We start from the raw sequence: 26,848 nt of genomic DNA, 5'->3' as shown, positions 1-26,848 counted from the left end.
GCCTTGCTTGGTCACACCAAAACGTCAAACTTTTTCACACTGCTTCGTAACATTTCCTGGTAGTGTCCTTTCTATTACTGCTCAGGATGTCTTGAACTCCTCCAACAACATCTACCCAAATACCACGCCCTCATGGCTGGATTGGAGTGGTAAATTCTTCCCTTGTCTTGAGTTAAGAGGGATCGTATCAGGACATGATGGAGATGGGATCAGATTGACAGTTGAAAAAGTACAGGGTACCAGAACTTATGGGCCCAACCCAGTGCTGTGAAAGTCACTTGTGCTTTATCCTGTCTAATTTTCCTAAATGCCCATGGTAACAAGAGAACTGGGGGTAAGTGTACCTCAGGGCTCACACCCATTGTATGTGGAAAGCTTCATATGGAAAGCCTTGGCTGCAACCCCTTCTGGAACAAAACTCATTGCACTTGTTCACATGTGGCACGAAGATCTGTGGAAGACTCCATGGCTGAAATATCTCCTGGAGGGACAGGTCATGCAGCTCCCAATCTCATTTGCTTTAAGAGTAGTCCAGTGTGTTCTGGATGCCAGGCAAGTGGACGGCAGTCAGGGTAATTTGCATGAGACTGCAACAGTTCCAAAGGGCAATAGTCTCTGCACAAAGCTGTGAGGAGCATGCTCCTCTCTGCTTGTTGACATAATAAACTGCCATTATGTTGTCCAACACCACCTGGACTGACTTGCCACGGATGTGAGGGATTGTAGGCTAGTCTGACTCTTCTCAGTTTCAACATGATGTGAAACATAGAATCCTGAGCAGATACTTCCCTTAAGCAACATGCTCTTACAGAAGTGCTCCCCAAACTAAGTGGGATGCACCCATGATCAAAATCTTCGTTGGAAGTGGGGGACTGAATGGCAGTGGGTGAACCCTCGGTGCTGAAGGAGATGGTGATAATCTGCCTCCACTCCATGGTACCGGCAACAATCTGGTCCCTACTCGAGGACAGGGACACAGAGAGATACCGCAGGGAGTTCAGTACTGGCTAAAGTCTCAATACCGGGCACTGTGGTTGGAAAGTAATGATGAATCCAGTTCTTGGAGCACAAAGATGTCATTTGGAGTCAAGAAACAAGCTGGAGTAAATTGGAGTTGTTTCTGTAACCTGAGTCACCAAAAGGGGCGCCAGATCTGGCAGTGTTGACAAGACAGATTTTGGTGTCGAGTACCAATTCCAGCACTGGAAATACAGCTCTCTTGCCCTTCAAAGACATCATGGTCCAGTTCTTCCAAGTATTGGACAGTTCCACTCCAGAGTATGAAGCTCCCAATGATTCAGTACAGTATGGAGATTTCTGCCTCTTCTTAGAGGGCTTGAAGCTAGAACCTTCGCTCTTGTCCTTGTGGGAACACTTATGTCTCCCTTCCTCCATCTGTCCTGGCTTTACTCTCCCAAGTCTCTCGGATCTGAAGATAACAGAATCACCTGGAACCAAAATGAGGTGCCACTTTATCTTCTTCAGGATGATGTACAGGTGTTGTTCCTGCCTTTGTGGACTCCTCCATGAGGAATGTCTGAGTTGAAACTCCCTTTGACTGTTTGGCCCTACTCAGGAACGTCCTGCACACTGCACCTGGAAGGGATGTGGGTTTCCTCCAGGCAGTAGACAAGTGTGGTAATCTGAGCAGGGAGGATTTGTGGCACTTGATGTAGCTTTTAAAGCTGGGGATCCTTGGCTATTCTCCCACACCTGTAGCAAGAACAAAGGGTTTTTTCTTTTTTTGGGGGGGAGGGGCAGTTTGTACAGAGATCATTTCTTGCCTGTGAGGAAAGGCGCAAGTTCCAATTGGAATTGTACCCCTAAAACTATCTCCTAACTAAATAAATGGCAAAAGGCATTTAGCTAGCAATAGTCACTCGGAATCATCTGTACATGCACTCCAGCAGCATTCACTGTGTTATAGCTGCATCAAACGGCAAAGGAGTACGTTGGCAAAGGAGTACGTTGAAGAGCTGTGATTGAGATATGAGGAGATCTGGGTCTGTCTCCCATGTATGTTATCAAACAGAAGAGTTGCAAGTGTACCTTGAGCTTCCAATCTACATCATTTCAACAGAGAATTGTGTAGATTGTGTCAGTAGCAGGGCAGTAGCAGGGCAGCAGGGTCTTCTTGCCATGGATGCCAGCATTGAGGTGGGATGAGACAGCAATCTGTGGATTTAATAGTGGGTAGCGGAAATTATAGGTTTAGGTAATATTCTATGTGCAAGCGTGAAGGGGTTGTAAGTGGTTATTAAACGTTACAAGTGTGGTATTTTGTTGTGGTAGTGAGCTCCGTGTTTGAGCAAAGAACAGGGCAAGAAGCAACTGTCCATTACAGTGAAAAGGCAGAATGGGAGTTGTTGTTAGTTGGCTTGGGTATGTGTGTTCTTTTAGTGCACTGTCCAGCTCTTCACAGATAACTGGTTCAGCAGCTTCAATAGTGTCACCTACTGTTGTTAAACGCTGAAGGCCAGAACATCATTGCCTTAGTAACACTGTTCAGTCTGTCCAAATCGTATGTCCTTGATTATTATTAGCAGCAGATAACGTAGCCTGCTTGTTCTGCAAACTTCCATGTTACTTATAAAGAAAGAACATAGGCACGATTTAGTGGCAAAGGCCAGGTTTACTGTCGTCACGGAGCAGTCCTAGCCCCCTTAGCATACCTGTAATCACAGATCCAACACATGAGTGCCCTGTTGCAAGAAACAGCTCAGTCAGCAGCGAGAATCTTTGCTATTCTCTAAGCCACACAAAGAATTAAGGTGAAGTAGTCCTACGTTTATAGATTAAGACATACATACATAAACAACACACCACCTTATGTATTTCATGACATCTGTTTGTTACTGCCCTTTATTCCTGATATCCTGGACAAAACATTCCTATTCATTGTTTTGTCAGGCCATCTTATCTTGTACTAGATTGGGATGTATCTGTATTAGCTAAAATATATTTAAGTAAATATCTAGTACCTAGTACATTAACAAATCCGCCAAGTCCTCATACTAAACAGTGAACTTCATCTACTTTAATATATGGCCTAATTTTGTTTCAGAGTCTTTGATTCAGGTTTCAATATCTTGCACCAGGCCCAGTGCTCCAGGCTCTTCTCTTGTTCTACTACATTAGTATGTGTGTTACGGGTGTCTTGGGGAATCGCCCAAGGAGGGCCGAGCTAAGGTTGCATAGGCATTTACCTTAAGTATTTATTTGCTGCTTTTAAAAAGTTTGAATTTTGCTGAATTTGATGTTCTGGAAGAGACCAAGCTAATCACTGGGCAACCTGAACTCTGCATTAACAAAGTAATTTCCTAGTTTTTTTGAACGAAGAGAAATGTTTGTTGGTAGAGTTAGTGGTCACTTAGACAGTTGTAGTTCTCATCTAGGTTTGTAGTTGATATGCTACTGGGGATAGGTAATAAGAGATCTAGCTTTTATATAGTGCTTTTAATCAACAGATAAAGAACTTTACATCACTATCCCCATGTTATAGATGGGAAACTGAGGCATAGAGAGGTGAAGTGACTTACCTAAAGTCACTCAGCAAGCCAGTGGCAGAGCTGGGAACAGTTTCAGTTCACTGGTCTTTCTACTAGTCCACTCAGCTCCTGTGTGATTCTTCAGTGCTTCTCTACCCCTCCAGTAGAGTAGGGATAATGGTCATACTCTGAAATGTTTGTATATGTGTAGCTGCTAACAGGGCTGGTGAGAGAAATCTTATCCATGGTCTACATCCCCCACCGATCATTGTAGTATATGGCTGTTACAGTAACCTTAAGTGTGTGAGAGAAAAGTGGTGTCTCTCTCTCTCCCCCCTTCTCCATTCCTTACCCCACTGTTCCCCACAACATGTATCCCCAACATGTATCCACAAGGGGAGTAGCTCCCAGCACTGGTGCACTGTTTACACTGCCACTTTAGAGCACTGAAACTTGCAGCACTCAGGGGTGTGTTTTTTCATACCTGAGTGAGAAAGTTGCAGCGCTGTACAGTGGCAGTGTAGACAAGGCCTTAGGTAGAGCAGAGCTGCCCTCCATTATAAAATTAGAGGGAGAATGGAAGGGAGGAGCTCTACACATTCATCATCAGCATAAAGGGTTCAGAGAGGTGTTAAGCTGCCTATTCAGCTTAATGAGTTATTCTCAGATGAAAGAGAACACAGCCTGATACAACTCTGACACCTGTGAACTGGCACATTCATGTGGCATGGGAGTTGTGTTTCCCTGCTCCCCAGAGCTGGAGAGTTTCTGATATATGTCAAGCATACCTGTTCTCAGCACTTCATCCCAATCTCAGCAGTGTGTTTTTGGTGCCTGCTCCAAACATGCCTATTGTAAGCTCACCTCCCAGAGGGGAAGGGCGTCCCCAGATTCTGGCTCATATGTGGGGAATGGGCTTGGAAGCTACTAGAAAGGCATACCCCCTTGGAACCTGGCTCACATTGGGGGGGGGGGGGGAGGCAGGGCCCACCCAGAACCTGGCACACACAGTGGGGCAGGGAACAGGACTGAGATATTCCCAGGGACCAGGAACCTCAGATCTCAGCTCAGATAGGCGGAGGAAGAGGGGCTCAGACCCCCGGCCCGATAGGTGAGCCCCTTCTAGAACCTGGCTCACATAAATGGGCAGGAAAGGGGGAGGGGGAGTCACACCACACCTGTAGAAGGCCTGGGGGCTCCCAGATTGTGTTACACACCTGAAAGGGACTGAAGGGTTAACAGGCACCTCACTCACCCCCCATCTCAATGTTCTACCACTCCCCTCCCTCTCCTCATCACCTGATCCCCCAATCCCTCTTCTCGTCCTATTCCCACATACTCTTCCATTGTTAGTCACCCTCCCCTCCCTCAGCAAGCATTTGCTCGTTGTAGTTGATTTTCCTTTAAAAAAATAGCTTCAGTGTTTTTGAATATTCTGCTGTACTCAGATTACATTTCCCCAAAACAAAATCCATCCTTTGACAAAGAAAGATTGGAGCAATATGTCTGGGGCTTTTTCAATTTCAAATTTCTGCCCTGAGTTGGATTTGAACTCTCTCTTTGACATGATGCTCAGATTCAGTGACATCATCATACCCTTGGAGCCACCTAAATCCTATGATGTGAGGGGAAATAAACAGGAAGAACTAGAAATATTAAGTGAATAATCAGTTACAACATAATTGGCATCAGATATTTGGTGGGATAATTCACATAACTGGAACACTGGTATAGAAGGGTACAGCTTCTTCAGTAAAGAGAAGCAGAAGAAAAAAAAAGGAGGTGATGTTGCTTTGTATATCAAAAATGTATACACTTGCACTGAGGTCAAGACAGAAGCGCGAGGCAAACCTGTTGAAAGTCTCTGGGTAAGGCTAAAAGGGGTAAAAAACAAGGGTGATGTCCTGGTAGGAGTCCACTGTAGACCACCTAACCAGGAAGAAGAGGTGGACAAGGCCTTTTTTAAACAACTAACAAAATCATCCAAAGCAGAGGACTTGATGATGATGAGCGACTTCAACTACTCAGACACCTACTCAGAAAATTACACAGCAAGGCACAGATTATCCAACATGTTTTTGGAATGCATTGGAGATAACTTTTTATTACAGTAGGTGGAGAAAGTGTCCGAGGGAGAGGCTATCATAGATCTGATCCTGACAAACAGGGAGTAACTGATTTGAGGACGGAAGGCAGCTTCAGTGAAAGTGATCAAGAAATGATGAGTTCATAATTCTAAGAAATGGTACGAGGGAAAACAGCAGACTAAAGACAACAGACTTCAAGAAAGCAGACTTTAGCAAGTCTAATGGGAAAAACACAGTTCAGGAGAATGAGCAGGGTTTTTTTTTTTCTAAAACAGAGACATTATTAAGGGCACAAAAGCAAACTATTTCAGCATGTAGGAAAGATAAAGTATAGTAAGAGACAACCTTGGCTTAAACCAGGAGATCTTCAATGACCTGAAACTCAAGAGTCACACAAAAACTGGAAATTAGGTCAAATTATTAAGGATGAATATAAAAAAACAACTAAGCATGTAGGCACAAAATTAGAAAGGCCAGAATGAGATTAAGTTAGCTAGGGAAAAAGGATAACAAGAAAATATTTTACAAATACATTAGAAGCAAGAGGAAGGCCAAGGACACAGTAGGCCCATTACTCTATGAGGAGGGAAAGGCAGTAAGAGAAAACACAGCAATGGCCAAAAAAAAAAAAAAAGCCTTTTTTGTTTCAGTTTTCAACAAAAAAGTTGGCAGCGATTGGACAACTACAATAATGAACATCAATGAAAACTGGGTAGGATCTGAGCTTAAAATAGAGAAAGAACAAGTAAAGAATCACTTCAACAAGTTAGAGGTCTTCAAGTTGGCAGGGCCTAACGAAATACATCCTAGAATACTTAAGGAACTGGCTGGAGAGAGAGCTCTCTAAGCTCCTAGTGATTATCTTTGAGAACTGGTGGAGGACAAGAGAGATTCCAGACTACTGAAAAAGGGCAAATATAGTACCTAACTATAAAAGGGAAATAAGGACAACCCATGTAACTACAGACCAATCAGTTTAACTTCGGTACCCAGAAAGATAATGAAGAAAACAATCAGGCAATCAATTTGTAAGCACCTACAAGATAATAAGAAATAGTAAACATGGATTTGTCAAGAACAAATCATGTCAAACCAACCTAACATCTTTCTTTGACAGGGTAACAAGCCTTGTGGATGTGGGGGGGAAGCAGTATATGGGATATATCTCTTCTTTAGTAAGGCTTCTGATACAGTCTCACATGATCTTCTCATAAGCAAACTAGGGAAATACAGCCTAGACAAAACTACCATAAGGTGGGTGCACAGCTGGATGGAAAAGTGTACTCAGAGTAGTTACCAGTAGTTCTCAATCAATCTGGAAGGCATATTGAATGTTATCCCACAGGGATTATAATAAATTATCTGAATACCACCATAAAGAGTACACTTATAAGTCTGCCAATGATACCAACTTGGGAGGGGTTGGACGACAGGATTAGAATTCAAAATGATCTCAACAAACTGGAGAAATGGTCTGAAATAAATAGGATCAAATTCAGTAAGGACAAATGCCAGGTACTACACTTAGGAAGGAATAATTAACTGCACAAATACAAAATGGGAAATGACTACCTGTGAAGGAGTGCTGCAGAAAAGGACCTGGGGTTTATTGTGGATCACGAACTAAATGAGTCAGCAATGGAATACTGTTCCTACAAAAGTAAACATTCTGGGTTGTATTAGGAGGAATCTTGGAAGCAAGATACAAGAAGCAATTATTTTACTCTATTCAGCACTGTTAAGGCCTCAGCTGAAGTATTGCATCCAGTTCTGGGCACCACACTTCGGGAAAGATGTGGACAAACTGGAGAAAGCCGAGAGCAACAAAAATGATTAAAGGTTTAGAAAATGAGACCTATGAGGAAAAATTGAGGGGAAAAAAAAAGGTTTGTTTAGTCTGGAGAAGAGAAGACTGAGTAGCAACATAACAGTCTTCAAGTAGGTCATAGGTTGCTATAAAGATGACAGTAATAAATAGTTCTCCTTATACGCTGAGCACAGGAGGAGAGGTATTGGGCTCAAATTGCAGCAAGAGAGATTTAGGTTAGACATTACAAAAAACTTCTTAACAGTAAGGGTAGTTAAACACTGGAACAAAATTCCTTATGGAGGTTCCACAATCTTCCTAATTGGAGGTTTTTAAGAACAGGTTAGACAAACATTGGCAGGGATGGTTAGATCAGGGCAACTTACGACCCACGCCGCTTCCTGCAGCTCTCATTGGTCAGGAACAGTGACCCATGGCCACTGGGAGCTGCAAGCGGCCATGCAAATGTAAACAAATGGTCTGGCAGCCCACCAGCGGATTACCCTGATAGGCCACAGGTTGCCCATCACTGGTCTAGATCAGTGGTCCCCAACCTTTCTGTGGGAATAGCATATTCCTATTCCCAGATGACTGTGGCATGCAGCAGCAGCGAGAAGCGTCACCACCGAAATGACTCCGAGAAATGGCAATGCTTCTCGGCGGCATTTCGGTGGGCAGTTCTTCAGCAGCCACATTTCGGCAGCGGGGTGCTGCGTTGGGGACCTCTGGTCTAGATAATTCTTAGTCCTGCCTCAGTGCAAGGGACTGGACTAGATGATCTATTGAAATTCCTTCCAGTCATACATTTCTGTGATTCTATCTAGAGGTAGTTTTCCAGATATCCTCTCTCTCTGTACATGTTCAGCATAAACCATTAGGCATGTGTGCCTTGGTAAGCCTAACTGGAGAAGCAAACATTTTCAAGTAACATTTTAATTTGATTTCCCCCATAAGGGTGGTAGGTGCCATGCATTCTGTTGGGGTAACCTTTGAGCATTTGAGTACCTGGTGCAATGATCTGAGCCCTGGTTCAATCCTTATTTGTGAGTAAAAAACATTTTTAATTTTTAGAATGTGCCAATTTTTAAAACAAGCTGTTTTTCCCCATGGTACTATCTCTCTGGAACCCATTGGTCAGGTGACCCCAAATTTCAGTCACTGACTGTACCCCGCACCTCTACGAAGCACAACAAATTTCAAGGCAATCTCATTAACTATGGCTTTTAGAACCCCTAGAATAAACAGACTTTAAACAGAAAGCTGATCTTAACATTAACTATATAGCAGAGCTGTCACTCTGCTATAACACTATTGAATTTTATTTTTTTTAAACTATTTACGAGGAGAAGCTGAAAAAGTTGGCACAAACTGTGAAGCTCCATCCACAATCACCAATGGAAGAAAGAAATAAGACAGTGGCAGTCCGGCAGCTCCTTGATCTTCTTGAGTGAGGAGCAGGAGAGTGAGGGCACACATGATGACCAGACACTGCTAGAGAAAAATCTTCAGACTTGGGTGCATGTGCATCCTGAAGTGCAGTACACATAAGGACAATCACTTGAAAAAGGGAAAAAATTCAGTCTTGTTCTTACCACTTACATCCTACAACAACATACAAATTTAAGAGTAAGTTAAATATCTACACTGTTGGCTAATCAGAAGTTAGCAAACTAAACATTTTATAGATGGGTCAAGTCAGAGTTGTAGTTCAACCAGTTTTTCCTCAAGTCCTATTTCAAAGAGAAAAACAGCAGAAAGATCTTACTTTGAGTAACTAACCTGTCACATATGGTTCCAGAGCTTTAGGAACCAAACTCTTTGCAATTTTTAGGTCCTCTGCTGAACAGCTTCCAGATTCAAGCCCACAAGCCATTCCCATTCGCTTTAGTACTTCTATATCATCATGAATTTCAAAAGTATTGTCAAAATTAAACAGATATTCAAACCTGGAGGCGAGAAATTCAATCAGCTTGAATTACTTGCACTAATTTTTCCAAAACATTTCCAACAGATTTCAGAGTAGCAGCCGTGTTAGTCTGTATTCGCAAAAAGAAAAGGAGTACTAGCGGCACCTTAGAGACTAACCAATTTATCTGAGCATAAGCTTTCGTGAGCTACAGCTCACTTCATCGGATGCATTCTGATGAAGTGAGCTGTAGCTCACGAAAGCTTATGCTCAAATAAATTGGTTAGTCTCTAAAGTGCCGCTAGTACTCCTTTTCTTATTTCCAACAGAGTGGCACTTCAAGAAAATGAAAGCATGGCATTACAACATATGTAGCCTTAATATTTTGTTCTAGTGAGCAATTCCAATGTCTCAAAATTCATACCTTAACTATATAAGACAAATCATGAAAACGTTGCATGTCACCCAAACCATTAACAGGAGATTTAGCTGCAGACCCATAAGAACACAAGAATGACCATACTGGGTCAGACCAATGGTCCATTTAGCTCAGGATCCCATCTTCCAACAGTGGCCAATGCAAGGTGCGTCAAAGGTAATAAACAGAAGAGGGCAATCATTGAGTGATCCATCCCCTCTCATCCACTCCCAGCATCTGAAAATGAGAGGTTTATGGACACCCAGAGCATGGGGTTGCACCCCTGATCATCTTGGCTAATATCCATTGAGGGACCTATGATTAAGGCTGTGAGTTTGTTACGGACATAACTTTCTGGGACCTCCGGAACTTTTGCACTGGCCACTGCTGGGGCAGTCTCAGGCTACCGCATCATAGAATCATGGAATATCAGGGTTGGAAGGGACCTCAGGAGGTCATCAAGTCCAACCCCCTGCTCAAAGCAGGACCGATCCCCAATTAAATCCCCCGCCCACAGCAGCAGGAGTTTGGGTGGGAGAGGGTAAGGGCTCTGGGTGGCGCTTACCTTGGGGGTGCTCCCCAGAATTGGCGACATCCCAGCTCCTAGGTGGAGGAGCGGTCAGGGGGCTCAGAGTGCTGCCCCTACCTGCAAGCACTGCCCCCGCAGCTCCCATTGGCCGTGGTTCCCGACCAACAGAAGCTGCGAAGGCGGTGCTTGGGGTGGAGGCTGTGCACAGAGCTGCATGGTCACGCCTCCGCCTAGGAGCTGAGGGATGTCGCCAATTCTGGAGAGGTGCGGAGCCAAGTAGGGAGCCTGGCATTCCCGGGCTTGTCTCTCCCCCCTTCACCCCCAGCACCTGCAGTGCCCCCCCAGGCCTGCCCCCAGAGCACCTGCACTACTCTCCCAGACCATGAACTTTTGTTTATTGCCCACAACCTGCCCATGACTTTTATTAAAAATACCCATGCCGAAAACGTAGCCTTACCTATCTTCCATGAACTTATCAATTCTTTTTTGAATCCAGTTATAGTTTTGGCTTTCAAAACATCTCCTGGCAACAAGTTCCACAGGTTGACTGTGTTATTTGAAGTAGTACTTCCATTTGTTTGTTTTACACCTCCTGCCTATTTATCGGGGACTCTGGTGTTTGCGTTATGTGAAGAGGCAAATAAGAGTTCCCTATTCACTTTCTCCATACCATTCATGATTTTATGGACCTCTATCATCTCCCTTCATTAGTCTCTTTTCCAAGCCAAATAGTCCCAGTCTTTTTAATCTCTCTTCATATGGAAGCTGTTCCATAACCCTAATAATTTTTGTTGCCCTTCTCTGTACATTTTCAGTTTCTAATATATCTTATTTGAGATGAGGGGAACCAGATCTGAACATAGTATTCTAGATGTGGGCATAGCACAGATTTTAAGAGGGGAGTTAATGATATTTACTGTCTCTTATTTTCTCTCTTTCCTAATGGTTCCTAAAATTGTTCGCTTTTTTGACTGCCACTGCAGACTGAGCTGATGTTTTCAGAGAACCACCCATAATGACTCCAAGATCTCTTTCTTGTTTGGTAACAATTAATTTAGACCCCATCATTTTGTAGGTACAGTTGGGATTGTGCTTTCCACTATGAATTACTTCGTATTTATCAACACTGAATTCCATGTGCTACTTTGTTGACCAGTCACTGTTTTGTGAGATCCCTTTGTAACTCCTTGCAGCCTGGTTTGGACTTAGTGATCTTGAGTAATTTTTTATCATCTGCAAACTCTGCCACTGCAGCGTTTACCCTTTTTCCCAGATCATTTATGAATATGTTGAACAGCACTAGTCCCAGTATAGCTCCTTGGAGGACTCTCCTATTTACAGCTCTTTTCTGTGAAAACTGACTATTTATTCCTACCCTTTGTCTCCTGTCTTTTAACCAGTTACTGATCCACAAGATGACCATCCCTCTTATCCTATGACTGCTAAGTTTCCTTAAGAGCCTTTGGTGAGGGACCTTGTCACAGGCTTTCTGAAAGTGTAAGTACACTATTCCCACTGGATCACTCTTGTCCACATGTTTGTTAACCTCTTCCAAGAATCTAACATTTTTTGGTGAGGCATGATTTCCCTTTATAAAAGCAGTGTTGACTCTCCCCCTGCAAATTATGTTCCTCTGTGTGTCTGATCATTATGTTCTTTACCATCGTTTCAACCAATTTGCCTGGTACTGAAGTTAGGCTTACTGGCCCACAAATGCCAAGATCACCTCTGGAGCCTTTTTTAAAAATTGGTATCACATTAGCTATCCTCCAGTTATCTGGTACAGAAACTGATTTTAATGATAAGTTACATACCACAGGTAGTAGTTCTGCAATTTCATATTTGAGTTCCTTCAGAACTCTTGGGTGAATACCATCTGATCCTGGTGACTTATTACTCTTTAATGTATCAATTTGTTCCAAAACCTCCTCTACTGACACCTCAATCTGGGACAGTTCCTCAGATCTGTCACCTAAAAAGAATGGCTCAGGTGTGGGAATCTCCATCACATCCTCTGCAGTGAAGACTGATGCAAAGAATTCACTTAGCTTCTCCGCAACGACCTTATCTTCCATGAGTGTTCCTTTAGCACCTTGATAGTCCAGTGGCCCCAACTGATTGTTTAGCAGGCTTCCTGCTTCTGATGAGATACTTAAAAAATTTATGAACAACCTACTTGTCATTTGAAATACTACAATCGATCACGGTCTTCTTGCTGGTGTTCACAATGATAAATGGCAGATGTATGACAGAATTGGACGGCGGTGGTCGGTTTGCCTGTTGTTCTGTTTGACGATTTCGTTGAACTAGATTCTTGAAGGCAATTTGCTGCAAAAAGTAATAGTGGCTTACAAAACTACACATTTAACAGTTATTCCTTCTTTGTTCTCTTATTAAAATGTAATTATTTGTGGTGTCTCTGAAGAAACTAAAGCAGAATTAGGAATCTCAGTATTTAAAAGAAATATGCTTGACACTGTCAACTTTTTCCAAACTTGTAAATAACTAAAATATAACATTTGGAATTAACCAGTTTAGTTTAATGAAAATATTTTGAAACTAAAGAAGCAGACATTTATCATTTAAATGCTCCACCACTTCTTTAATGTTACTAAACACAAGTCAAGGATACCATAACCCAGCAGATCTCAAACTGTGGGTCAGGACCCCAAAGTGAGTTGTGGCCCCATTCTAATGGGGTCGCCAGGGCTAGCATTAGATTTGTTGGGGCCCAGGGCCAAAGCTCCAACCCCAAGGGCTTCAGCCCCCCTGACAGAGCTCAGGTTTTGGCTTCGGTCCCCCTGCCTAGGGTGATGGGGCTTTGGTGGGCTCAGGCTTCAGTCTCCCCTTCTGGGGTCATGCAGTCATTTTTGTTGTCAGAAGGAGGTCGCAGTACAATGAATTTGAGAAACCCTACCATAACCCAACACTAGGGTTGGCTGAAAAGCTTCCATTAGAAAATTGGCTTATTTTCCATGGAAAATAGAAGCTTTCTGTGGAAAATTTAGTTTAGTCGAAAATCCATTTTCCAAACAGCCCATACCAGCACCCAGTCACACCAGCATTTGTAGCAATACAGTCAGTTTTCTTTCTGAACCTTTAGCCTAAAGTTATGTCTACACTACAAACCAGAACCATTGCTGATCGCGCCTAACAATATTTGCAACTATAAGTACACACAAGACAGTGTCAGAATGCCCTCAGATTTCAATTTGTAAAGGTGTCACAGAATTATGCACTGAAAAATGCATAAAAGTTTGGGGAAAACTGGAAGTTTTAACCACTTTTGAGGGGCAGTTGTAGCTTCTGACAACAGAGGAGGAGTGGTGGTAAAGCTTCTTTAAGAAAAATTAGTTTGAACTCCCAATTCCTGACATACCAGACTCCATTCTAACTCCTCTTTCCTGCCACCTACAATAGTAAACAGAAGTAGTAGTTGTTCACCTTGTGAAGTAACGATGGTTCTTTGAGATGCATGTCCCTATGGCTGCTCCACTGTAGGTGTGCTTGTGCCCCGCACTGCTGATTGGAGAACTTCAGTAGCAGTGTCCATTAGGCCTGCACATGCGCTGTCTCTCCTTGTGCTGTGCCATGAGGTTAGTCAGTGCACATGGGCTAAGCCCCCTCAGTTCCTTCTCTACTGCAGAGTCATTGACAAGAACTCTGCAAAGTAGAGGGGAGGAGGGTGGGTTGCAGAGCACCCATAGGAACACACATCTCAAAGAGCCCACTGTTACTGCACAAGGTGAATAACTACTTCAAGTAGTGTCCCCATGGGTGCTCCACTGTAGGTGATTCCTGAACAGTATCCCTTCTGGAGGGCTGGGACTTCAAAGTGGGGTAAGTTACAGAAGACAGCACTGTGGAGCCAAAGATGGCATTGGAGGTGTAGTCCCAGTGATCACACAATGTTCTGTGAAAATGTTGACTGATTCCCATGTCGCCACTCTACAGATCTCTGAGCTAGGGAGATTCTTGAATAAGGTGACGGATGAAGACCTTGTTGAGTGTGTATAAATATTAGCTGGAGAAGTCATAATGCAAACTTGCTAACAGTGTCTGATGCAGTTGGAGACTAGCTTGGAGAGTCTTTGGGCTGATATTGCTGAGCCCTTGGATCTTTCTGCAATGGAAAGGAAAAACCTGTGGGACTTCCTGACCATCTTTATCCTGTAAAAGGCTAGGGCTCTCCTGACATCTAGAGTGTGTAATATAGCCTCCATGTTGTCTCTGTGAGGCTTGAAATAGAAGGTTGGAATATTAATCAATTGATTCACGTGAAACAGGGAGGTTTCTTTAGGAATGAATTTCGGATGTGGCCTGAGCATAACCTTATCCCAAAAGAATACCATGCGCCATCAGAGCTGCTATTTCTCCTAGTTAAGGTAATAGCTATCAGGAAGGCCATTTTCATTGAGAGGTACATAAGCAAACAGGTGGTCATGGGTTCAAAGAGAGGCCTAGTCAGTACTTTTGGTACCAGGTTTCGGTCCCATGTAGGAGTAGGAAGTCAAAGTTGTGGGAAGAGGTTTATTATACCCGTGAGGTACCTTTCAGTAGTTGGGTGTGATAGCACAGAGTGTCCCTCTATTACTGATGGAAGGGGGGTATACCTGCTAGGTGGCCTCAGAGAGCTTAGAGATCACCCTGATTTTTTAGGGCCAGCGCACAGTTTAAGATATGTGGAAGAGTTGAGGATGTCAGGGAGATTTGTTGGGAAGTACACCAAATCCAAAACTGGACCGTTTTTGCAGGTAGGAACGTTGTGTTGAGGACTTTCTGTGTAATACTACTCTTACATCTCCTTCGAACAGAAGCTTTCTAGGTGTTTGAACCAAGGAGCCATACCTTGAGGTGAAGGACCCCCGAGTTGGGATGTAGGGTACGTCCTCTGTCCTGGGAGAGGAGGTACGGAATGACTGGGAGAGAGATCGGTAGGCATGTCATGAGCTGTGACATGTAAAGGTACCAGATTTGTCTTGGCCGAGTAGGAGTGATCAGAATGACATATGCTCATTCTCTTTATTTTCAGCAGGACCTTCGATAGCAGGTGAAAAGGAGGAGAGGCACAAAGAAGCCCCTTTTTCAGGGGAGGACAAGAGCATTGCCCGAGAAGTGCTGTCCTATCCCCATTCTGGAGCTGTAGCATGGACATTTTCTTATTCAGGTAAGTGGTGAACAAGTCTATGGTTGGCATTCCCCCCTGCCTGAATACATCGTGAAGTATTACTAGGTCTAGCGCCCATTCGTGGTTGTGTGGGAATTTGCAACTGAGGGTATGTCTTCACTACCCGCCGGATTGGTGGGCAGCGATCAATCTAGCAGGGATCGATTTATTGTGTCTAGTCTAGACGTGATAAACCAAGTCCCGAGCACTCTCCCGTCAACTCCTGTACTCCAGCGCCACGAGAGGCACAGGAAGAGCCGATGGGGGAGTGGCAGCAGTCGACTCACCACGGAGAATACACCACGGTAAGTCGATCTAAGTATGTTGACTTCAGCTACGTTATTCACGTAGCTGAAGTTGCGTAACTTAGATCGATCCCCCCACCCCAGTGTAGACAAGGGCTGAGACTGACTGAGTTGTGTGTGCCCAGGAAATAGGCTGCAGACAGTGTGATGTTGTGGGAGATACACCAGTTCCAGTCTTAACACTTCTGTACAAAGAGAGGGTGACCTGACTCCCCCTTGTTGATTTATGTAATACAGGCAGGCTATGTTGTCTGTTAGAATTCTCATGTGTGATCCTTTGATCAATGACAGGAAGTGCATGCAGGCATTCTGGACCACCCTGAGATTGAGGACACTGATGTGAAGGGACATCTCCGTGGGTGACCACTTGCCTTGCGTGGTAAGGTCATTTAGATGTGTACCCCACCCTATGAGCCATGTGTCGGTGGTGATAAGCAATAGCAGATGATGCTGCAAGAAGGAAATCCCTCTGCAAATGTTGGTTGGGTCTTTCCAGTGGACTAAGAAGTTTTTGATCCTGGAGAGTGGTGATAGGGGTTTCTCTAACCTGGCCCGGTTTGGTCTGCAAACTGAGCTGAACCACAGCTGAAGGCATCACATGTGAAGCTTGGCATGTGGTATTACCGCTGTGCTCACTGCCACATGCCCCAAAAGTTGGAAGCAGTGTCTGGCTGATATTAGCGGGCTGCTTTGTATGGTCTCTATGAGTGCAACCAGGGAGAGAAATCTATGATGATGAAGAACTGTGGCCCATAGCGAGTCAAAGTCTGCGCCTATAAATTCCAGGTGCTGTACTAGAATGCGTTTATTCTGGGCGTTTATCTGTAGGCCCAATTCTATAAACAGGCATATTATAGTTTTGGTGACTCGGTGAGCCTCTAGGAGAGATGGGGCTTTGAGGAAGCAATCATCCAGATAAGGCTAAATTATGATCCCTTGGGAGTGTAAGTGCATGACTACTACTGAGACAACTTTGGAAAATACTCTTCAGCCTGATGATAGTCCAAAGGAGAGCACTGCGTATTGGTAGTCGTCTTGTTCTAGAGTGAATCTGAGAAATTGGCTGTGAGACGGTAGGATTGAGATATGAAATTAGGTATCCTAAAAATTGAGGGCCAAAAACCAGTCTCCCTGTTCTAACACTGGAATGATCGTTGCTAAAGTGACCACCTTGAATTTTTGAGCTTTGACAAACTTGTTGAGCGGTCTGAGATCTAGTATAGGAGCTCCAGTCTCTCTTCCTCTTGGCTATTAGAAAATACAGAGAGTAGAACCCTTTGAATCATAGAATCATAGAATATCAGGGTTGGAAGGGACCCCAGAAGGTCATCTAGTCCAACCCCCTGCTCAAAGCAGGACCAATTCCCAGTTAAATCATCCCAGCCAGGGCTTTCTCAAGCCTGACCTTAAAAACCTCTAAGGAAGGAGATTCTACCACCTCCCTTTGCCTTGTAGATGTTGAGGTACTGGTTCTATGGCTTCTAACTGGAGGTAGCGATCTATCTCTTGTCGTAGTAAACTCTTGTGAGAAGGGTCCCTGAAGAGGGATGGGGAAAGGTGTTGTAGAGGGCGTAGGGAGGTAAAATGGATGGAATACCCAGTGTGAATTATCTCTATGACCGATTGGTCCGATGTTATGTTTTCCCAGGCACTGCGGAACACTGCCAATGGGTGGCTAAATAGGTATATAGCACTGGTCAGCTGTAGTGGTTGGAGGAGTGGTCTATCCATGCCTTGATCAACCTGCCAAAATTAGTGTTTGGACAAAGACAGCTGGGATGAGGAAGATTGCAGGCCAGGTGGTTTACACCTAGAAAATTTCCTTTTCTTTCTCTTTGGCTTGTAGTGGCATTGAGCCAGATATTGGGGTGTGCATGGTCTATGCTGGGATTAGTGACTGAACCTCCTTGTCGTCTCCTGGCATGTAGATGACCAGTGAAAGGACAGTGGCACTAGAGTCCTTCAGGGTGTGAAGGGAGGCATCAGTCTTTTTTGTGAAGAGCTTCATGCCCTCAAAAGGAAGGCCTTCAACAGTTGACTGTACCTCCTTTGGGAAAGCCCAACAAATGAAGCCATGACGCTCGTCGCATCACCACCACCATGAAGATGGACCTCGCCACTGTGTCGGCTGCATCGTGGACAGACTGCAGTGTTGTCTTTGCCACTAACTGGCTTTCCTGGATAATGGCCTTAAATTGGTAATGCTGTGACTCTGGCAGCTATTCAATAAAATCAGTCAGTTCTGAATAATTTATATAATCTTATTTTGTCATGAGGGCTTGGTAACTGGTGATATGGAATCGATGCGTGGCCAAGGAGTATGCTTTTCTTCCGAAAAGGTCCAGGTGCTTCCAGTCACTGTCATAGGGAGTGGACCCCATCTGGAGTTTATGGCCATTGGAGTTGACAGCGTCCACTATGATGGAGTTGGATGGATGGTGGGAGAAGAGGAATTCAGCTTCCTTAGCTGGGACATAGTATTTTTTGTCTGCCTGCTTGCAGGTAGGTGCTACTGATGCTGGGGTTTGCCAGATTGTTCTTGCCGGGTCCAAGATGGCCTTGTTAATAGGAAGGGTGATCTTTTAATAAGAGAAAGAATGGAGGGTGTCTGACTTCTTCCAGTGGTATTTGGAGAGCATCTGCAAAAGTCATCAGCCAAAGATGATGGGGAAGGTATAATACCCTCCTCCTCCCCGGATAAAACTATGGTCACTGGGGTCACTTCTTCCTCAGCACTGCCCTCATGTTCCTCCATAACGTCTTCCACAGGCTCCAGAGCTCTGGATGCTGCAGCAAAGGGAGTGTGCATCAAGGGTTCTTGGGTGAGGCTCAAAGCTCAAGAGGCATGCTGGCAATATGCTGGTCCCAATATGGCCACTGGGGTGGTGGGTACAGAGCCCAGCAATGGTGCCCGTGAATGGTCATATCAGGATGGTGTTGGTGGAGCCATCTCAGGGTATACTCTAGGATCCTTTTCATACTGGGCACCACACGGAGCCTGGAAGGAGTACTACCACTTCCTCTGGCTTGCTATCTGAACCCTTGCTAGACAGCGGAGAAGAGTGGCATGGCAACAGAGATGATTACCGTGCTAGGCAGAGGCTCAGTGTGGAGGTCCCGATGTCGAGAAGCGGGGACTTCTGTACATCCGATATGAAGAGGTCTCTGGAATGACGGAATTCTGCTGGTACTGACCAGCATGGTGCCGGGGGGACAAGGATCTTGCCCGTACCACTCACTCAGGTGCCAGATGAGGTGTTGTTGACAGTACTGATAGACACTCACGAACCAGGAGCACCATTTTAGTGGAGAGCTTACTCCTGTCCATCGGTGCCGATGACTCAGTGCCTGTACCCATTAGGTCCATGGGTATGTCAATGGTACCTGCTGCTGTCATTTTCTGTGAGGTGTGGGTACCATGCTGGGAAGGTGTTGGTGCCAAAGATATTGAGCGTGATTGGGATCACTTATGCCTATCTCGGGGCTCACTATGGGGGCTTCCCACCTTCTTCTCCAATGACTTGTGAGAAGGGTCAGAAGCTTGCTTCTCTTCAACCCACAGCCTTTAGAATGTAGAGGGTTGTGAGAAAGACTCACATCTGCCAGGTGACTCATGGAGCATGTCCTGAGAGGGTCTGAGAGCCGGCTCCATGAAGATAATCTTCTGTCGGAGCTCTGTGTCATTACGTGAGCATGGCATGAGTTGCTGGCAGAGACCTCACATCTGCTGGATGTGGCTTTCCTCGAGGCAGCAAATACATTGGGAATGCTTGTCTGCAACCGGGATTGCCTCCTTGCAAGCGAGGCTCTTCTTGAAGCCCGTGAACCAAGCATATCTCGTAGGGGAAAGGGTCCCCACAGTGAGGAAGTAAATGCGGGGTATTTAAAAAAAAAAAGTTTGTTTTTTTTTTTAAACAGAAAAAAATGACGTAAGGAAAAAACCCCACAACTTTACTAACTAAGGCTATGTCTACACTACCGCGGTAAGTCGCCCTACGTTATGCAACTCCAGCTACGTTATTCACGTAGCTGGAGTCGACGTACCTTAGGTAGAGTTACCGTGGGGTCTACATCGCAGGGGGTCGATGGGAGAAAACCTCCTGTCGACTTACCTTACTCTTCTCGTCAGGGGGTAGAGTACAGGGATCAACTGGAGAGCAATCTGCAGTTGATTTGGCAGGTCTTTAATAGACCTGCTAAATCAACTGCCAGTGGATCAATCTCAGAGCATCTATCCCTGCTGCAGTGTAGACCTGCCCTTTGAGACTAGCTAACTATAAAAATGCAAATGGTTAGGATAGTTATTTCTGACTGTGAATAGCTCTGTCTCTAGCCAGGGGCAGTTGAGAAGAAACAGAGGGTTTAGCCGGCATGAGCTGACTAGCCTCATGGCATAGAATGAGGAGACATAGCAGATGTGCTGGCCTAATGGACACTACTGCTGAACTTCTCCGATCAGCAGCTTAGGGACACAAGCACACCTACAGTAGGAACACTACTGGAACCATAAGAACATTACTGGAAGAAGAACATTATCTAGATCTTTCTGCTAAAGTGATAAGCAAAGAAAGAGTTTAAATTTGGCTTTTAAATTAACATAAATTACATTTCAGAGTTACTCCATTGAGATGAAAAGTGGTGTATCTCACATCTTTTAGAATTAGTGTTTCAACATGGAACTGGTTCACATACCGAAAGTTATTTTTCCAAACATGAGGACTCAAAACTTAATTTTCTACTGTAATATATTTGGCAGACAAATTTGGTGACAGGGCTGTATTCTTAGGTCACGAATCACAGAAAATAAAATGCCAGTACTCGTTATAAATAAAATTTTCAAATATGAGAACAGCTGTAAAATAAACATACATTTCAAATCTGAGATCTGAACTGAATGTCAAAATTCAAGGAATAAAAAGGTTATATTGTCATTGTCAGTTAAAATGCACTTGAAGCTGCCACAGAATTTAACACAGAACACTGGGTTCTTGTGCTGTAGGAGAAGCTGACAACCATCTTGGCTACAGTGCTAAATTCACATGGGTGTATATTCTTCCATCTCCCGCTAGATCTTTTGTTTTTAATATGTGTAAGAAAACTGGTATACAAATACAAGTTACCTTGCCCTACAGACAAGAGTACCTTGACTGTACCTGTAGAATAAGTTCTTGTAGCTGAGACTGTTTTTGCTTTATTCTTTCAAGTCTTCTCTGTCTCTCCACCTTCAGAAAGAAAAGGGGTTTTATTTTAAACAGTATTTCATACTCAAATATATTTTATGATGAAAACATTTGACATTAAAAATGTCTAAAAATGCCATCCACTGAATTTTAATAAATTATAATTTTATACTGCTTTTTAGTGTACGGTCTCAAAAAACAAAAGTTTTTACATCAATTGGAAACTAGAGAGCATTATATTAAAATCACATATAAAAAGATAGTCCCAGGCTCAAAACTTAAATTTATGGCATATACTATCTAAGCTAGTGAAAGAGAAATCTCATATGTGGTGTGCTTTGACAGTTTAATTCAGATATTTACATATTAACACAATTAAACTAAAACTATTTGCAAGATTATTTCAAGCCAAAGACCTTACTCATTACAGCAAATTGTGTGTTATGAAATCATAGGTGTCAAAACAACAAACTCCAGCGAACATATACACTATAGATAATTTCAGAAGTACCTAGCAGTCAAGAGGATTTATCTTAAGGCACAGATTTTTAAAGGTATTCAGGAGTTGCTGCACTCAACATTCCACTGCCTTACTGATTTATACACCTAAATCTCATCTTCAAAAGGAATGTAGGCACTTACAAGACAATTCCATTGACAGGGATGAAGGCCTAAATGAGTACGATGCTTTAGAAAATGGGGTTTGGGGTAAAATTTTCAGAAAAACCTATATCCCTGAATACTTGGCCTGTTTTGGAAACATTTATTTAAAGGGTGAAGCTACACATTTTCCGTTGATACAGGACAGTATTGTTTGTGCATTAAGCAGTGCAATTTTACAAGTTTATAAAAACCCCACATTTATTATAAAAGGTACCTGGGTAAACTCAGTTATAACTAAAATTACAACAGAACTCACATTATAATCTCTATTTCCAAATACTCAAAACTTCCTGGAAAAGCTACTCTCTTGGGCTGGTTAGCCTCAGTCTAGAGGCAATGCTGCGTTTTGTTTGGAAGTTAAAAAATTTTTTTTACCCATTTCCACATTACACACTTCCTCCAAATAAAAAGAAACAAATAATTTTTTCTTATGTAAGAATCAAATGTCTGAGAATTTGAAAGTTTGAAATTCAGATTGGGTCTTAATTTGCACAGAAAGAAGAACAGCAATAATTTGCTAATTCTGGCTGCTACAATACTAACTGCAGTACCAGTTATGATGAGTATGGCCAAGTGCCCACCCCTGAAGGCAGAGCCGGAGTCAACAGTAACACAGAAGTAAGGATGGCATGGTATGGTATTGCCAGCCTTACTTCTGTGCTGCTGCCTACAGAGCTGGGCCCTCAGTCAGCAGCTGCCACTCTCCAGCTGCCCAGATGTGAAGGCAGCAGCACAGAAGTAAGGGTGGCATGGTATACTATTGCCATCCTTACTTCTGCACTGCTGCTGGTGGTGCACTGCCTTCAGAGGTGGGTGCCCAGCTAACAGCCGCCCGACTCCAGCCCACCAGATCTGAAGGCAGCACAGAAGTAAGGGTGGCAATACTGCAACCTCCCTAAAATAACCTTGCGACCCCTCTGCAACTTCCTTTTGTGTCAGGGCCCCCAATTTGAGAAACACTGGTCTCCCCTGTGAAATCTGTACAGTATAGGGTAAGTGCACATGCAAGACCAGATTTCACCGTCCGTGACACATTTTTCATGGCCGTGAATTTGGTAGGGCCCTATGTATCGGTGCTCCTCTTCAGAAGGATGCAGCTTGGATTGGAGATTTTCAGTAGCAGTGCCCGTTCAGCTTGTACATGCCCTCTACTTGGCCTCATGCCCTGCGCCGAGGTCATATAGAGCTGTGCAGGTGAACTGCACTCAGTTCCATCTAGACTGCAAGGTCTCTTAAAGGAAACCCCAAAGCAGAGTTAGAGCATTCATAGGGACACACACTATCTTGAAGAACTACAGTTACTGCACAGGATGAGTAACCTTTCCCTCTTCAAGCAGTGTTCCTATGGGTTTTCCATTTCAGGTGACCACCAAGCAGTATCCTCATGAAAAAGAGGGGGCTTTGGAGTCAAGTCCAATACTGAAATAATAGTGCAGAGCCAGACACAGCATACAAATCTGAATTATAGATTACTACAAACTGCTTTGAAAAGAAGTGTGTATAGAGGTTCAAGTTGCAGCTCTACAGATCTCAGTGATGGAAACATTCTTGAGAAAAACTACTAAGGTAGAGACACACCTCGCTGAATGGGCTAATACCCTAAGAAGAGGCTGAATATCATTATACTGATCACAAGAAATGATGCATCCAGATACCCACCTAGAGAGTCTTTGTCTGGAAACTGTAGATTCTTTACATCTGTCAGCAAATTGATACAAACAATTTGGGACATTTTCTAAATAATTTAGTTCTGTCCATGTAAAAGACTAATGCACTCTTACGCAATGCAGCATCCCCCTAGCCAGATATGGTTTGAGGAAGAAAACTGGGAAATGAATAACCTGGTTAATACAGAATTCTGCTGATAGCTTAGTTAAGAACTTTGGGTGAAGCTGTAGCAAAAATTTATCTTTGACAAATACAGCAAAGACAGGGGTTGCCTGTAGGGACCCCCTCTCTCTCCAACTCTTTGAGCAGACCTAATGGCTACCAACAAGGCCATCTTCATAGATAAATTCAGTAGTGAACAGGGAACCATTGAATCAAAGGTAGGTATCATAGGCACCTGAGCACTGAGGTCCCAAACCAGAGTAGAATGTTTAATTTGAGGGAAGAGTTTCCCCAGACTTTTGACAATTCTCACCTTAATCGGGTGAGCAAACACTGAGAAACCTTCTGCCAGAGAATGGAATAAGTCATGCTAGCTGCCAAGTGAATTCTAACAGAACTCTGAGATAACCCCGAGTTCTTCAGTTATAGAATGTAGACCAATAGCAAAGATGATGAAAGGTGAAAGATGTCGCAGAATGTGCCAATGGCTAAATATATTACACTTTTGCAGGTTGGTATTGTGCGTAGAGTCCTTCCTGCTATTTAAAATACCCTTTTCACCTGCAGAGCAGGTAGTTTCTATCCCTATGAACCATCGATGAGCTATGCTTTGAGGCAAAGAATGCAGAGGTTTGGATGAAGGACCAACCAGTATCCAGAGAGAGGAGATGGGGAATGACTGGGAGACTAATTGCCTGATGATCTGCCAGCTGCATGAGGTAAGGAAGCCATGTCTGTCTTGGCCACATTGGGACTATCAGTATAAAGTTGGCCTTCTTCTGTCTTGTTCTCTACTTTCAATATTAGAGACAATGGGAGAAAAGCAAACAATAGCCACAGTGTCCAAAGAAGGAGAAAGGCATCCCCCAGGAGTGGCGACCCAGTCCCTCTCTTGAACAGAACTGAGTGCACTTCTTGTTCATGGTAATGATGAAGAGGTCCCCCTACAGAAGACCCAAATCTAAAATAAGCAACTGAGAATCCAACGGTCTAGCTCCCATTCATAATCCTGTGCAAAATTTCTGCTTAGCGAGTCTACTATGAGGTTCTGAATGCCAGAAAGGTACACTGCAAATATGTAGATATGACTGAGTATGCACCAATTCCATAGTGTTATGGCTTAGAGTAAAGGGAATGTGATCTCACTCCCCTTTGCTGGTCAACATAAAACATGCAGGCCACATTTTCTGTCATGCTCTTGATGCACCTGACTCTGATCAATGGCATAAAATGGAGACAGGCATTTCTGACTGCTGAGTTCCAGCAAGCTAACGTGTAGGGTGATCTTGTGAGGACGAGTATATAGCAATTCAAGTATCTAGTGTTTTTGTCAGTCAAAAGAGTATAAATTTTAACAAACAGTTTAATAGTAGATCAGCAAGTTGAAACAGCAGTTACTTCCAGCAAGCTCCCCACGTTGTGAGCCCTGTCATGTCCCTCCCCTTCCCCGCTCTGTGGAGATGGGATAAAGGAGTGGGGGGCAGGAGTGGGACATGTGCAAAGTTTCAAAAAGTTCAATGAATAGAAGATTGTTGGGGGAGGAATAGATCTGGACAAGGAGAAGTCTGGAGATAAATGTGAGAAGGGAGGGACAGGCAGTAGAAACAAAAGTGAAACTGTTTGAGCAGCATATTTCAGACATCTTGAGGCCTTTCTCAGTGTAGCCTTCATTGATTTGAGATCTACCATACCATTCTCTCACTAGAGGGGAAAACCTATAATGGCAGCAGGCCGTAAAAGAGACCCAGTTTGGGAATATTTTAATGAAGTTCCTCTACCTGTGGGTAAGACAAGCATGCGTGCAAAATGTAAACAGTGCAACAAAGAAATGCAAGGCCTGGTTGCCCAAATGAAACAACAACATCATAAGAAGTGTTTCTTCTCAGGAGGAAGCTGCGTTGAAGATGGTGAAAGGAACATGTCGGAACATGCAGGATCTTCAGCTTGGTAAACTTTTTTATTTCGTACTTTTTTCTTAAGGACTGCCTGTCTTCCTTCTGAATTATTCTTGAATTGTCACGTTTGAGCAAAAAAGAGAGTTTTAGATGCAATTGTGATAAAAAAATAAATAGCTGAAATAGGCAGATCTTCCTTTTACAATTTCACCTTTAAAGTAGTACTGCGTGTCAGTGAATGCAATGAGTAATACTAAAGGATCAGCATGGGAATATTAATTAAATAACTGCATTGACTTATTTTGTTTAGGAGAATCCATCCTTGACATACAGGATTCTGAAGACTATCCACCTTCAAGATCACCATCATTTTCTCTAGTTTCAGAGTTATCTGCCAATGACAATGTTTCATCACATCATGTAGGTCACATAGCCACAGTATAGCAAAAAGAAAAAAAAAATCTCCATCATCCAGAAACAACCATAGATAAGTTTGTGATAAGAACCAGCAGATTACAAAAAAGAGGTAATTGATGAAAAAATTGCCCGGGTTTGTTTATGCAACAAACTCTCCTTTCCATATGATTGGGAACCCACATTTCATTAACATGGTTCAATCATTAAGACCAGGATACAGTCTACCCAACAGCACAGATGTTGCAGGCAAATTGCTGGATAAAGCGTATGAAAGAGAAATTGAGCAGTGTGCAAAAGGTCTAGAGGATAAAATTGTTAACCTGAATCTTGATGGGTGTCCACAATGATCCCATTGTATGTGCCTCTGTGACAACAGAAGAAGGGAATGTCTTCCTTACAGAAACAATTGATACATCAGGAAATGCACAAAAGGCAGAGTATTTACAAGTAGCAGCAGTAAAAGCTATAACAAACTGTGGGGAAAAAATCCAAATGTCTAGTACACAGCTTGGTCACAGACAATGCAGCAAATGTATCCAAGATGAGAAGAAATTATTTAGAAGAGAGTCCCAAGCTAACAACATACAGTTGTTGAAACTGAAAAATACTGCCATAACAACCACTTTTCAGCAGCTGCTCTGAAAAAAGTGGGAGGAACCAAGCTAACTCTCCCACAAGACGTGCAATGGAACTCAGTAGTGGACTGTTTTGAGCACTATATCAAGAACTAGCCTAATCCAATGACAGTTTGTGAAATCATGAAAAAAATCATGAAAAAATAGATGGCACTATCACAGCCAAAGTTTTCAACATTGGGTTGAACACATGCCGAGTCCCCTGAAGCCTATTTCTGTAGCCTTGAACACAATGCAGGGAAATAGCGGTTTTATTGCAGACGCTGTTGAAATTTGGAAGGAACTGAGGGAGATCTTAAAAAGAGAAATATGCAATGACAGAGTTAAATTACAAGCATTAAAAAAACAAATGGGACAAGCACTATGTCCAGCTCATTTTTTTGTAAATATTCTCAAGAGTTGGTACCAGGGTCAAACCTTAACTGCTGAAAAGGAAGAGTTGGCTATGACAGGCATCCAGCAATCATCCCTCCATAATGCCAACTATAATAAATGTCAGAGTTAAGGGTGAACAATTCAAG

The 26,848-nt window shown here is 43.4% G+C and overlaps 1 protein-coding gene across 2 annotated transcripts in view; it reads right to left on the bottom strand.

Annotated features, from left to right (window-relative positions):
* The window catches only part of TFDP1 (transcription factor Dp-1), a 101,087-nt gene that overhangs the window by 13,816 nt on the left and 60,423 nt on the right, over positions 1-26,848 (bottom strand). For both annotated transcript variants that reach the window (XM_073350551.2, XM_073350543.2), the window contains exons 7-9: positions 20,861-20,929; positions 12,412-12,563; positions 9,162-9,328 (exon numbers count right to left, since the gene is read on the bottom strand). In XM_073350551.2, the coding sequence (XP_073206652.1) occupies positions 9,162-9,328; positions 12,412-12,563; positions 20,861-20,929 (388 nt within the window). The remainder of the gene's footprint in view (positions 1-9,161; positions 9,329-12,411; positions 12,564-20,860; positions 20,930-26,848) is intronic.

This window comes from Lepidochelys kempii, chromosome 1 (genome assembly GCF_965140285.1).
Source record: "Lepidochelys kempii isolate rLepKem1 chromosome 1, rLepKem1.hap1, whole genome shotgun sequence".
Taxonomy (NCBI): domain Eukaryota; kingdom Metazoa; phylum Chordata; order Testudines; family Cheloniidae; genus Lepidochelys; species Lepidochelys kempii.
The sequence above is the reverse complement of the archived record's forward strand: the minus strand, read 5'-3'. Positions and strand labels throughout refer to the sequence as shown.